The sequence below is a fragment of the Malaclemys terrapin genome, chromosome 5 (genome assembly GCF_027887155.1).
Source record: "Malaclemys terrapin pileata isolate rMalTer1 chromosome 5, rMalTer1.hap1, whole genome shotgun sequence".
In the NCBI taxonomy this organism is placed as follows: Eukaryota; Metazoa; Chordata; order Testudines; family Emydidae; genus Malaclemys; species Malaclemys terrapin.
This window is the reverse complement of record NC_071509.1, coordinates 87,244,958-87,260,025: the sequence shown is the minus strand read 5'-3', so window position 1 is coordinate 87,260,025 and position 15,068 is coordinate 87,244,958. Positions and strand designations below refer to the sequence as shown.

The window sequence follows — 15,068 nt, the reverse complement described above, 5'->3', positions numbered from 1 at the left end:
ATTTATTTTCTTTAGGAACTTGTTTAGCTTTCTTATATGTAAAATAAGTCTGACACATCCCACCCCCACTTCGCTTTCAGGATTAAGAAATAGAAGGAATAAAATTCCTTTTCCCTGAGCTACATAGGAACTTCTTCCAAGGCCCTGAAAAGGGATGGAGAAGGGGAGTGGGAAGGAGGAATAGAAACAAATTGAAGGGTGTATCCCAGTTTCACTGTGCTTAGAACCCACTAATCCATAGTGATGCGGGACCACACTCTTATGAAGTGGGACAGGTGGTTGGCAAATAGTGGGGTAGAGAAAGATGGAATTCTGGGGAATGGTAGACCGCTCTCAACCAATAGATCAAAATGTTTGTTTAGAGGGCCCAGCTTGCCTAGATGAACCAGCAGCTGCAGAAGAGGAGGAAGATGGAGGACACTTTTTATAATATCTGCCTCTTTTTCTGGATAGGTTCTGGGTACAAAGAATGAAAGGTGCAAATGGTGGGGAATCTGTGAGTGGAATGGCTCTCTTTTTGTCACTGTTGTATAAATATAGAAGACTTAAGGGTCTCCCGTAAATCTCTAAGACTATGTAGCCTCTCATCAGTCTTTATGGAAAAAAGTGAGGGGCCTTCAAATGGGAGGTTTTGGATCATTTGTTGATGGTGCTATTTTCCATTTCCTGCTTTAAAGAAATAACTTCATTTATATTACCATTTATATTCATTTATATTACTGGGAAGACCTGATGAATGCAGCTGATGAGGAGCACTGTACAGGGGTAGCTCAAGCTGCAGAGTCCACCACATCTAGACCTGCTTGCAAGGCCATTCTGACAACTAACTTGCCTCCCTCCACTCTTGCTTTACCTCATCCTGTCCTTAAATTTTAAGATGTTATCCCACAGGCTAAAATCATACCACCCAGTAGAACCTGCTGGTTTGCAATTCTAAACTGTAAATCTCCCGTGGAAAACAGATTCCTTCCAAATAGGTCTAGCTTCTTTCCGTTTGGTGTCAAGATCTGGTGTCTGTCTCTCTTTTTAGTTAGCAGCAGAGACTACCAGGGAGCCCTGAAGGGGATAGTTAGAAAAACACTCGAGTTTCTAAGAAGGGATGCAATATCTGCTCTCTACCCTTTTTATAGTGGGAGACAGAAAAAACGGGGTCTGTTATCACGCCCTGACAGCCTGGATAGCCGAGGCCAAAATGTCCACCAGCCTGTGTTACTTTTCCTGTATCTCTTCTGGATGCATATCCAGAGCTACAGCCACCCTCTTCTATAAGTCCTGATGAGCTCCAAAAGTGTCAGGTGGGAAAGAAGCAGACTGTTATCACTGCTCATCAGGTGACGAAAGAGTAGAGGACAAAGATTGTTGAGGTGGAGCCTCCTCCAATATCTCTATAAGGCAATCCAGAGCATGAACTTCCTCATGCACAGCACCAGTCCTGGTACCAGTGGTGGGCAGATGGTGACCCTGTTGTAGATGTTCCTGACACCTAGCTGAAGGATGGAAGGGAACAGAAATGCTCTAGATTGTGGAGGGAAGCCCCAAGGATTCCAAAAGGGCCATTGATATGGAGGTGGGACCCAGTTATGTCCAGAACATTGATGTCTTTGGAATGCTGAGGCTTGGCCAGTTTCACAGTGGGCAGGCACCTCACAGAGGCTGCTGAACATATCCAGGCCAAGACAAGAATGAGCTGACCTTGGATTCTGATGAAGACTCTGCTTCCTCCAACTAAGGAGGAGCTGACACCATCAGTACTGAAGAGATTGGTTCTAAGCCTGGAGATGGAGATACTGGCGAGATCATTACTGGCTTTCTGCTAGACGGAACCCCTTTGACAGCTAGCATCTGCCAATACCAAATGCTGCATTAGGATTGGAGCTGGAACAGTTGAAAATTGTACCAGATGGGAGTCTTGAATAGCTGGGGAAACCAGAACTGGCAGGTTCAACAATTCCTGAGCTGCCTCATTAGTTTTGGGCATAGACAGCACCAGCAAAAGGCTCTTGACTCTTCAGTACCGAAAACTGCGCTGATGATGACACGGTCAGTACTTCAGGGACAGGTCTCAAAGGGCCAGTCCTGGAGACCGGAGTCAATGACCCTCGTTGGCTTAAGGACTATGTCTGAGAGCACCTCTTTTCCGAGTGCACCTCTGTGTTCTTGCCTCGACTTGGTGCCTGCCCTGAAGATTTTGAAGACTCCAGTACGGAGTCTTCAGGAGACTTACGTTGTCTCATCTTCGTTACTGGCACTGAAGATTTGCCTCTCAACTCAGACAGATCAGGCAGAGCACGCCTAACAAATGTGGACATGCTCAGTCCCCGCACCAAGTGGGAAGGCTTTGATGGTGGGTGAAGTGCAGATTCCATCAGTAGACACTTAAGTCTGGCTGGCCTGCCTTTCTTTGAGTGGAGTTTGAACCCCCTACGAATGTGACATTTGTCACTCACATGCTCCTTCCCCTGATACTTCAGGCAGCTGGGGTGCAGGTCACTCATTGGGACAGACTTGCTATAAGCGTGAAGCTAGGAGAATGAGGCCTGAGTTTGGTATCGGTACCCAAATGGGAACAATAAATCCAAGCTACTAACTACTAATCTAAATTTAATCTTATATCCCAAACTATGTACAAAAACTCTAAACTAGCCTAAAACCAATAGCATCTCCAACAACCATCACAGATGGTAGGAAGGAATTGGGGTATGTGTTAGGGGTGGCTCCACCCTTTATAACTGTGCACTGTGGCACCAGGCAGCAGAGAGCACTCGTGCCACTCTCATGGATACTGATGAGGGCAAAGTGCCAACTGTGCATGAATTGCATGCATACCTATGGTGGAATGGGTGACATGTACAATCACTCAAAGAAGAACAGAGTCTTATAAGGGAAAGTGTTAGGCAACTTTACCCGTAGCATAGTTACCAGCTCTGCCTATAATTTAATCTGTTCAAAAGTGACAAGGAGATATGAGGAACTGTACGGGGGGGGGGGGAATAAGCATGGGGAAATAGTTTTACTTTGTGTAATGGCCCATCCACTCCCAGTCTTTGTTCAAGCCTAATTTAATGGTGTCCATTTTGCAAATTAATTCCAATTCAGCAGTCTCTCATTGGAGTCTGTTTTTTTAATTTTTTTTGTTGTAATATTGCAACTTTTAGGTCTGTAATCGAGTGGCCAGGGAGATTGAAGTGTTCTCCAACACAAAGTAAAACTATTTCCCCATGCTTATTTCCTCCCTCTACAGTTCCTCATATCTCCTTGTCAATTGCTGTAAATGGGCCATTTTCATTACCACTACAAACAGTTTTTTTCCTCCCCTGCTGATAAAAGCTCACCTTAACTGATCACTCTCTTTATAGTGTGTATAGTAACACCCATTGTTTCATGTTCTCTGTGTATGTACATATATATATCTTCCTACTGTATTTCCACTACATGCATCCCATGAAGTAGGCTGTAGCCCACGAAAGCTTATGCTCTAATAAATTTATTAGTCTCTAAGGTGCCACAAGCACTTCTGTTCTTTTTGCGGATACAGGCTAACACAGCTGCTACTCAAACTTATGGAACAAGGTCTCCTTTAGAGCAAATAACCAACTATTCCATTTTCTACTTGCTTCTTTAGCTCAGATGGTATGCCTATCAAACAGGCAAAAATAAGGGAAATGGTTGGACTAAGAAGTCATAATAAGGGAATAAGAAAGGTAGGTCTGATAATAACATACAAGTACTGCATATAAACACCATAAGTAGACTTAATTTTTATCAGTAAATGTTGGGATACATCAACTCACTGTACACACACAGAAACTAATGGAAAAATATTTCAACCAGTAATAGAAATTTACAAACAAGCAAAGTAAGAAAAATGCTGCTTTTATTTAAGGATATTTACTTTGTATACTTTGAGATGTGATGTGGATAATTTGTGTTTTAATGGGTATAAAGTTTACTTTTTTGAATCTCAACCTCTACGGTCATTAAATAATTATTGTCTGACACCCCCCTGCTGTCTACCCGCCCTAATTTCTAGCAACTGAAAATTTACAATTGATAAAATATAAATGCTTACCATCCATAGTTTTGCACAACTGTGAAAATTAAACTCAGTAAGATATTAAAAATGCTTAAATATCAACACTGATAACTGTCAAAATTATAAAACAAATAAAAATCGATTTCTGCCAAGTTTAACCATAGGGTACATTTTATAATTACACTTGTCAGAGTTGCTGAGGTCAAAAACTAAGTGTATCAAAAATTTGAAATTAATCTCTTGACCTAGCCTGCCCAGGAAGCAAAACCTTCACGAGACTGGCAGAAGCAAAGAATGAAAATTTCTTATTTATCTAGGAGTTAGGCCTTCTCAATACAGTCATTGCCCATTTGGAAGTGTACTTGGCAGTGGGCAGACCTGGTTCTTGATAAATAGGATGGATAATTTGTTTGAAAAACGGCATTTTTTTAAAAAAATGTTGAAAATGTTACACTATTGCATAGAGAAATAGCTCTAAGGTACAAACCATCAGTCATACCACTAAACTGACTTCATGAGTCAGTTTAAAGATATGACTGATGGCTTGAACTTCAGATCTATTACTGTATGCTGTAACATAACACACTCTTGAAAATCTGTTTTTAGCCAAACCATTTAAAAAAAAAGTTTTACATATTTGCTTCCAATGTCATAAATCAGAGGTGAGCAGGTGCCATTAATATACATTATTTGTTTGTTACAATAGATTAATATTCCTTTTTGATACTTTTTTTGCTTATATTAGTTTTTGCTCCTGCAGACATAACTTTTTGTTTTAAATTGGTGATTCACTTTACAGTTTCAATGTTATCGTTACAATTTGAGGAGGTACCCACCTCATTTACATTATCATGTAAAAATCCATGAGAAGACCCTAAGTTCTCAGAATCTACTTATTGTCCATGACCAAATGTTAAATGTTTAGAATTTGTAGAAATTGACAATTGTAATTTACTATGAAGTCTATGGGCCAGATCTCCAGTAGGTGTAAATCAGTATAGCTTTATAGATTATTCATAAATAATAGCGTTAGAAATCTATTCATTTCCCATATGTTAGCAAGGATCAGAAATATTCAAATTCAGACCTTAATCTCACATGTCCAAAGGGGTAAGAATTAAAGAAGTAGACAAGAACACAGAGAGTTATGACCATTTAATGACCTCAGTGAAACTATGCTGACTTACTCCAATAGAGGATCTGGCCCATACGCTTCATACCCTGTTTCCCCGAAAATAAGACAGTGTCTTATATTAATTTTTGCTCCCAAAGATGCACTAGGTCTTATTTTCAGGGGATGTCTTATTTTTCAGAAATGAAAAATGCCTTATTATCGGTGGATGCCTTATTATCGGGGAGGTCTTATTATCGGGGGGATGCCTTATATTACAACGAGAGGCAAAACTGTAAGTAGGCCTTATTTTCGGAGGATGTCTTATTTTCGGGGAAACAGGGTAGTAAATTGCATCTTAAATTCTAGAAAGTTAAAATCTGATTATTAAAACTAAGCAGAGTCTAATGATTACGGATCTTCTCAGAAGTTGCTACAGCTTTTTTCAGAATGGTAATATAAATGAAGTTATTTCTTTAAAGCAGGAAATGGAAAATAGCACCATTGAAACAGATTAGTAGAATGGGGAGAGCTCTTATCATTTGCTTAGTTCACTGTGAAAGATATAAAAATGAGTGAGGATAGTTGGAGAGTCAATGGTTTATGTTACCTACAGACTTACATGATCTATGTGACATCTATTTAGAAGACCACTGCTGCTTTGCGAGCTAATAGTATGCTTAGAGGTCTCTGAAGTGAGCATAACTGCACAGCTTTTACAGCTTGTCTATTTCATTTATTTGATCAGTCTGTTTTAAAATCACATTTATCCTTTCAACAAGACACAAGATGGAAAAGGCAAATCTTGAAATTCCATACTAGTCAGATCTTCTCAGGGTTGCAGCATAAGGATTTTATTTGAAAGGCTACATTGCTATCTGTAGACATCTTTGGTTAGTATTATACCAGCGGCTTTCCTTTTTTGTAAACAAAAAAGGACAAATGGCCATGGGTTCAATCAGTGATTGTCCCAGTTCTCTAACTCTATCCCAGAGAGAACTGTGATATTGAAGTATGAATATGAAAATGTAGCCATATATTATTTATTAATTTTCTGCTAAGAATTCAATAGGATACAGTCAAGTTTGCTGAAGCATCTTTTTTGTGTGCAAATCTATAGGGTTGCATACAAAGTTTTCATTATTTCAGAGTACAGCATTTAATTTTAATTATTGTTGTTTCAGGAAGGAACCAAGTCTGGAGATTACTTTTTAGAAGATCTAAGAAATATTTTATCATCAGCCATGGTTAGTTCTGCCATGGTTTGACACAACACTAGCTGTAGCACCCTGGTCACTGAAGTTGCTGCAGTAGAGAGAATGGAATCAATCAGCTGATACTGGTGGGGATTACTGAAACTTGGTGGCAACTGTTGGGCTAATAAATTGATTGGCTGAACAATGGGAAGATATCGGATTAAGAGGAACTCAGAGGGTGAGCTGTGTGGAGGAAAGGAGAGGAAGCTGTGTGAAAGTTCCTCCTGCTGTTGCTGTATACCTGTGCTATGTCCTGCCATGAATGGAAACTGAGGATTAAAGACGCACATGGTGGAAAAGAAACTGTGTGTGTTTGTGAACAGATCACAAAATCCAACTAGGCAGTGCTGCTCACATGGTAGCATGAGAAGGACTCTGTGACATGTGGGGACTTGTCTATGATCTTAACCCTCTTGGTGAAGAGAAGGAGGCTTGAGAGGTGATGTCCGTGAGGGCAGGGGAGCAATGGATTAGATGCTGCATTGGTTAACTGAACAACAAAAAGAGAGGTAGAATACCCAGCAGACAGAGAGGAAAGTACTTCTTTCCTTTTGGCAGGTGGAGCAGCAGTGGGCACTGCAGGAGTTTATCAATGAGCAGTCTCAGTGTACAGCAGCAGTTATTGCAGATTGGTGAGTTCCAATGAGGGAACTGGAAATCAGGCAGTGGAACTTTGACTACATAAGATGGCCCCAGGGCATCATCCTGATGGTTTTTTTTTTTTTTTTTTTTGCTAACTTTTGAGATGGTGGCTATCAGTGCTGGATGGGACAAGGATGCCTGGGCACTATGGCTAGCCCCTTATCTGACCAACAAGGATCAAAAGGCTTATATGGCACTGAGTGAGCACCAAGCCAAAGACTATGATATGCTGAAGGCCACTATTCTGGACAAGGTGGACCTGACATCAGAAAAATACTGTTAAAAATCAGAATAGCCAGATGGAATGATGGGATATATCTCAAGACTTTTGTGCAAAAATTATCTGACTGGGCCAATTGGTGGTTGAGGCCAGACCGACAGGACACAAAGGCATAAGGGACTCAATTATATTTGAGCAGTTTATGCAGAGCCTCCCTGAGGCTATGAGAATTTTGGTCCAAAGTCATCAGCTGGAATCACTAGAGGTCATGTAAAACTAACAAAGGAGTATGTGGAAGCAGATTTTCCATGAAAAGAGGTCTGTTCCCCTACACTGGGAGGGGGGAATGGATGGTTGAGGAACCGCCTTCATCAAAGCCTGGGAAGGGGATGCAAGAGGCAAACAAGAGTGTCTTTAGTGCCCACTTAGTGGTTCGTTACCAATGTGGTGGCAAAGGACATTTAAAGGAAGACTGCCCATACATGGACTGTGGGTTCACGGAGTTTTGTGGGTGGGTGGGCATAAAAGGCAGGCCTAGAACAATGACAGTTCCTAGTAGGCTGGAGAATCACATGGGGTGTGGTGGATTTGGCAGCAACATGTAACCTTATATGAAATGGCACTGCAGTTTAATCAAGGTAACAAAATGGGGAGACAATAACAATCCACTGTGTACATGGGAAAAAGAATATTTATGCCCTGGCAGTCGTTCCATTGGAAGGAGAAGGAAAATTTTAAGTGGCAGAGAGTGGGTGTGGTAAAATTGTTGCTGTATGCAGTGATGATAGGAACTGATTCGACTCTGTCCCCTTATGTAAAAAGAGCGGAGGACAAAGAGGGAGACCCAAACAATGGGTCCATGTAAGGAAATTTTCCAGGTGCATTGTGTAATGATTCTAGACAACAAGCTCAGAGAGAACAACATGCTGGAGGACTTGAAAGGAAGAGGATCCATGTGATGGCGTGTAATCACACACTACACCTGAGAGACATGAATTGAGTCAGGTGAGCCCAATTAAGCAGTAAACAAGGGAGATTTGGGGTTCTGTGGAGAGCCTTGATTAGAAAGAAGCTCACCTGTGAGGGAACAGGCAGGAGCTTCTACAAAGCCAGGAGGCTGGCAATAGTGTAGAGAGACTGCAGGAGTGACAGGGGCAGGGAGGCAGGCATGAGAAATGCCTGATTCTACTTGAGCAGAAAGACTTTGGAAGACTCTACCCCAGATGGGGAAACCACTTAGTCACCTAGCAGGAGGGCTGAGTCACGAAAGAAAGCTGCAGGTCCCAGAGCGAGAGAGGAGCTTCAGAGTGAGAGAACGACAGGGAGTGACAAAGTGCAACTGCAGGAAGAGGCATTGGCATGGCAGAGCTAATCCGCAGAATGGCCAGGAGGAGGCACTGTCCAGTGGTGAGTAGTGTGCCCTGTCACCATTCAAGAGAGAAAGATCAGAGACATCCAGCACAGGAGGGCAGAGGTTTGGCCAACTGTCAGGAGGAGCAAGCTGGGACAAGGCCCAGGATGAAAGACATACCAAGGAGGGAGAGAAAGGTCCTGATAAAGTGGCATTGGCAGGTGAACTTACCTGACCCTGGGGCAAGGTAAGTCAGGGGAGGAAAGGAATCCGGACATAGAAGCCCTGGAGGGATAACTTACTAGAGTAGATATAAATCAGAGGAAAAGGAAACTAGAGGAAAGGCCCATAGGATGCAACTGGTGTGATGACCTATGGGCAGAGATGGACATGAGGGGGAAATCTCCATTCTCTGAGTTTACTTCTTGTGGCTGGAATGCAGGAGACCCTCACCGCAGCCCATGAAAGGCCAGACAGAGAGGGCCCAGGAAATCCCAACAGAGCCCCAGACCTGTAAAGAGGGTGGAGCTCAGACTAGGAAGGCCAGAAAAGGTCTCAATTGAAATAAGGAGGGGAGCTATGTGACAGAGTACTAGTTGTAGCATCTTGGTCACAGAGGATGCTATAAGCTTATTTGAAATAAATCAACCTGTTCCTGGTGGGGTTACTGACAGTTGGTGGTAATTGTTGTGCTAATGAGGTAATTGGCTTAGTAATGGGAGGTTACAGAATTGGGAGGAACAGGAAGTAAGAGGAGAGCTCAGATGGAAGAGAGAAAGCTGTGTGAAATCTCCTGCTGTATACCTGTTCTAAGTCCCGCCATGTTTGGAAACTAAGGATTAAAGGTACCTGTGGTGTAAGAAGAAACAGACTATGTGTGTCTGTGAATAGGAGTCCAGAAAAACAGATTAGGCAGTGCTGCTCACAAGGTAGTGTGAGAAGGACCCTGTGATACATGAGTTACTTCTTGGGCTTTAACATGGGATCAGATGTAGATCTGAGTGTCTTTTTGCTGCCATCCTGTATTAATAACTTCTTTTATATGCCTCCGTTAAAGGTTAGTAAAGACACACTTGGACTTAGGATGGCATTAAATAACTTTCTTAGTGTTTGGGTCCGAAATTAAGGCCAAACAAGCAAAGGATATTGATATACTAATGAACGAAACATGTTTCTGTTCTCTGACAATCCCATCCCTGTTGTCCATAACTTTGTCAAAGTATCCATTTTATTCATTAATTTTGAGGAAAGTTCGGTAATTGATGGTTCATCTTGTTGGGTTCTTGAAATGACTGATGAAGCAAATGAATACTGATTGAAAGGTGTAGAGGACAGGGAAGAAAGGAAAGGGTGATCTGGAAATTCTTGAGTTTAAGTGTCATAGTTTGTGAACAGCCCAACTAATGAGTTCACTCAAGAATACAGAAGCTATTAATTTTTAGCTGCAATGATGCATACAGAACAGTTGGAAATGGAAACTTACAACTTGCTTTTAGAGGGCTCGCAGTACCCCTGCTTCCTTGTATTATATTTCTATGTGGATAAGAAAGGCCACTAAATGATATCTTTAACTCTCTTATCCTCAATTTGACTGAGAATAGTCTTGCAGAGTATCAATGTGATCTGTTTGCAACATTAACTAGGAGATACTATCTTATTAGCACAGAAGAAATTTCCAAAATAATGAAGTGACAACTGAAAATTCATCAGTGAATGCACAAATATTATTATTAGAAGATAGCATGATGTCAATGCTTGAAACAGAAAGCTGGTGAGTCTTAATACTGAATTCATGCCAAACCTTGCTTTGCCACACAAAGCTATTCAAAAATGTAATGCCAGCACCATATACCGATTTGGCAAGAAAAATGCAGAAAATGCTACAGATTGTGCTGACAGTGTGACATGATGTTTTCTTGGATGTAGTCTGGGTATCATGAGAGTAAGCCTGGAAACACTAATGAGAAAAAGAATACAGCCCTGAAAGAGCTGCTAAATATGCAGTAGTCATAGGATGCCTGGAGCTTGCTGGAACTAGAGTGGTAATTTTGACATTAAAGCAGCATAGTGTGAATTGGCCAGAGAAGCTTGACGGAAAGGAATTCAAGAAGGCAGAACTTGTTTCTCATACCACACTTGCAAAGGAGTAAAGGAGTTTTCAAATCACATTCTGCTTACTTCTATCTGAAAGCTTGTTACCAGTGGGTGCATGAGAAGTGGGGATATAAGGCTCACACAAAACAAACACTTATACTATTTAAAGGTATCACTGGGCAAACCTCAAAGAAAGAAAAAAAAACCATTGGTGTTTGACATTTACATGATCATAATGGATACAGAGTCTAATCCACTTGGATAATCTCTAAACAGAGACGATTACCCCTTGACTATCTCCCTAAATGAATGTCAGAAAATTGTAAAAGGAGTCATTAACATAGATCTGTGCTACTGGAAGATTCTTCTACACTGGGATGTTCCTCCAGAGACCACCTACACCAGCAGTACACTCATATTCTGTTGGTGGTACACCTCTACTCCAATATAACTTGTCCCGATATAACACGAATTCGGATATAACATGGTAAAGCAGCGCTCCGGGGGGACAGGGCTGCACGTTCCGGCGGCTCAAAGCAAGTTCGATATAACGCGGTTTCACATATAACACGGTAAGATTTTTTGGCTCCTGAGGACAGCGTTATATTGGGGTAGAGGTGTATATAGAAAGTGTCTGCTCTGCACCTCAGTGTCTGTTCCCTGACACCTTGTTAGAACCAAATTCTACATTTAGGAAGGAGGAGGGTCTCAAGCCAGACGGTAAACACAGATCAGAAGTTCAAAGCCTTCCAAACACAAGTTGAATAAACCCAAATTACTGGTTTCCATACTATAAAATGATTGGCTATCACTTTTATTTGACCCTTAAAAGCAGCCAAAAAAAGACCTGACAATTTTTAGGTAAATAGTCTCAATCTGAGGAGTTGGGGAAGACAAGATATCTATGTTGCTCTTGTGAACTCTCATTATGGAGTTCTTCCTCTTCCATGCAAATACCTTTTTTGTAGTTGACTTCCTGCATTCCACTGGAAACTGTCCCACTTTGTCACAGCATTCAAGAGCCACATTAAGAGGTGCCAAGATTAGGGTGACCAGACAGCATGTGTGAAAAATCAGGACAGGGGATTGGGGGGGGGGGTAATAGGAACCTATATAAGAAAAAGACCCAAAAATCGGGACTGTCCCTATAAAATCGGGACATCTGGTCACCCTAGCCAAGATGCATACTCTCAGATGGAATAAGTCTGGATCTCCCTGGGGAATCTGACCTTACCTGTAAGATGGCCTGGTGACAGAGGAAGAAAGAAAGCTGATTCTAATGGCATGGTCAGGAGATTGGAAGATCAGAATTGAGCAAACTCTCACTGGTGCTAAGCAAATACCTTTCTCTAGACTGTAGAAATACGTGAAATTGAGGGAAGGAAAATAACTGGTTGTGACTTAAGTCTAGAGGGAACATAAAATCAGGGAACCTGGATGCCTACTAGCTCCTATCAATCCCAAGGACATCTGATGTTATAGAATCTATATGTGGAAAAAGATCTATTAGATCATTCAGTTCATCATTATGAAGATGCAGAATTGTTTCCTACAGTGCATTTTCTTGTGCTTGACCTTGTAGCTAAACAGATCTACACTGAAGTCCTACCTGACTGCGGTTTTCAAAGAGCACTTGAGCTGATTGTAAAGTTTTTAGATTGTCGGCAGGAGACTAGCTTCCCCCTATCAGATGAATAGCTGTAAAAAAGTTATGAAGGATGCACCAATCCCACAGTGGTCTGTCTTCATAATACAGTTTAAGTGAGAGTCCTACCCCAAATGGTTGAGATAATACACTGCTCTTGAGTTGTACATCTGAGTTTATACTACTGTATCTGAGTATACTGAGTTGTGAATCAACTGCCAAATCCTTGAACATAGCTCTTAATGCCAGGCACACTAAGTTACAATACACTAAAGCAAACTCTGGGTTTCTCTGGCTTTACACAAAATATTAATATTAAGATATTCTAGAGAACTCTGCAGTACAGACCAAGTGCCTATCACCATTCTGGAGAGGTTTAGGGGAAAAAATCCTAAAGAATGTTTGAAGACACTATCCATCAGATGACGGAATCTTGCATTCGATTTTTATGAACTGCTGACTTCTGGTTTGCCATTTGCACTCAACCAAGACTGTAGGTTTCTCACAATCAGCATGTGTAACGGATTCCCATGAATGCAAGAAGCCATGAGACCTCAAAAAAAATTACCCTCTTCCCTCGCACTTAACTGCAAATTTATAGAAGCAATATTTCTTTGAATGTTTAATATTTCTTGTGGAGCTAAAAGGCAGTAACCACTGAAGCATCTAGACCGGTCCCTATGAGTGTTAATTTCTATGTCTGGGTAAAGATGGACTTTATTGATTCCTGAGCAGAAAGCAAACTGTGTGTAGTGAACGAAATGTGAAAGAATGCCTCTCAGGCTGAAAGCACTAAACCAGTCCTGTGAACTGATAAAAGGCATTGTGGCTACCAGTGTCATCATACAAAAACTGAATCTTGAAACAAACCTGTTCAGTACAGAACAAAGACCCTTTCCCTTTGGAGTCAGAAATTTTCTAATGTAATCAGTGCCTTGAGCATTCTGCAATTCCATGGAGTTTGCAGCAGAATCTCCTGTTTGCTCACTCCTTGCCATACAATTGTGCTAAAGAATCTAAGCTTTCACTCTAAACCCCCCCTGCACCTAGCCCACATAGTTACGTATACTGTGTAACTTTGAATATGTGACCCAAGTGTAAATAAATATGCTGTTGCCTTCTTGGATCTGCAAACATCCTTAACATAGCTCATAAGGGTGAACTGCCATAATCATCTCAGTGAGATATGGACTCAAACCTAATGATAATTTAATTGTTAACTCTTTCACTGCTGGTCATTTGAGCAGAAATATTCAATTATATCATAGCATCCCACAATTCTCAGTTACCTCCCATGCTGTCCCAGGTATCAACACCCAACTGTCTCCAATTCAGCTGCCAAAATCTTCAGCAAGAAAATGCCTAACCAATTATTTTTACATATTACAATTACACTTACCTGTCCTAATTCTATTACAGGGAAAAAGAGGACAAACAAGAAAACACAGACAGAATGATCCTTTGCCTATGGGAGTAAAAAAGAAATTGAGGCACTGTCCTTTATAAATAGCATTTTTGCAGATCCAAACATTTACTGCAAGAGAGTATCATGCAGTATGCCACAAATGTCATTCCTTCCTAAATCATTCCAGGTGCATATTCTCCCAAGCACGGGAATCTGCAGAGGAAATTATTTCCTGAGAATACACAGTAGGTTTATCCTCAGTAAAATAGCATCAATGCTTTAATGCCTAAATGTGATTACTAGAGATAACAAGGAACTAGACAGCTTGTACTGTATTACCATTCTTCCTTTCATTAAAGAAGACAGAAGGAAATAAAAAAACTAAAGAAAATTTAAACAGCGAAAGAAAGATCCTTCTCACTTCACCCACATTTACCCTATTTGATACAAGAAATTACACTAGGGAAATGGGGAAAAGCTCTTTTTTTAAATTCCTTTGGTCAAGTGATATCAGTGCCATGGGCAAAGATGCCAAAAATGTGCTTGAGTGCTCAGGGTTATAAGAAGTCCACCATACTAAGGATAACTGAGAAAGTATTTCTTATTCTTAATAAGAGAGTTTATATTACCCTTTTCTTGTAAAAACAGACTACAGGAGAAGATTTTTTAAATTTCAGATCTTCATTTGATTAAACTAACACATCCCTTGTTTGTCTGTAATTGTGATGATTTGAAAAACAGCATTGCGAATGTTAGAGTTAGCATTTGAAATAGATTACCACTATCTGTTTCTTTTCTATGTATTGTTTAAACCTCTTTTAATTAATTTTTTAAAATAAGTACACAACAAAGTGCACATCTAACCTCCATACAGTACAAGGGTAATCCAATAGGATTAAGCTCAGCAAATAATTTAATAAAACTCTACAAGAAAAATGACAACCATTAAGGACAATGCAGCACTAATGCGTTTCATAACCAATGTCTTACCAACTGTAAAAGGGTCAGTGCACATGTCACTTCTGTTCTCCTTCCATGCCAGCAGGTACTCAATGCTGACGTGATCTGCAGCGTCTGTATGACTGTTAACTACCACCATCATGTTATGACCTTTTGCGATGCCGTAATAAACCTTTGTTTCATCCACCAGGGGCAAGTCAGTTAGAGTATTTGCTGCCTCAAAAGCCTGATTGAAATATTCACAGGCTTTGTAATAGTTCCCCTAATAAGGAAGAGAAAAGTGAAGAAGAGGTTTTTACATTTTTTTAACTAGCACATCTTTACCCTAGTGCTTTGTACTTCCCCCTTCAC

General features: G+C 40.8%; 1 protein-coding gene across 3 annotated transcripts in view; it reads right to left on the bottom strand.

The window, feature by feature from the left end:
• TTC29 (tetratricopeptide repeat domain 29) overlaps positions 1–15,068 on the bottom strand; it is a 217,945-nt gene that overhangs the window by 65,487 nt on the left and 137,390 nt on the right. For all 3 annotated transcript variants that reach the window (XM_054030168.1, XM_054030170.1, XM_054030169.1), the window contains one exon: positions 14,748–14,979. In XM_054030168.1, coding sequence (XP_053886143.1) covers positions 14,748–14,979 — 232 coding nt within the window. The remainder of the gene's footprint in view (positions 1–14,747; positions 14,980–15,068) is intronic.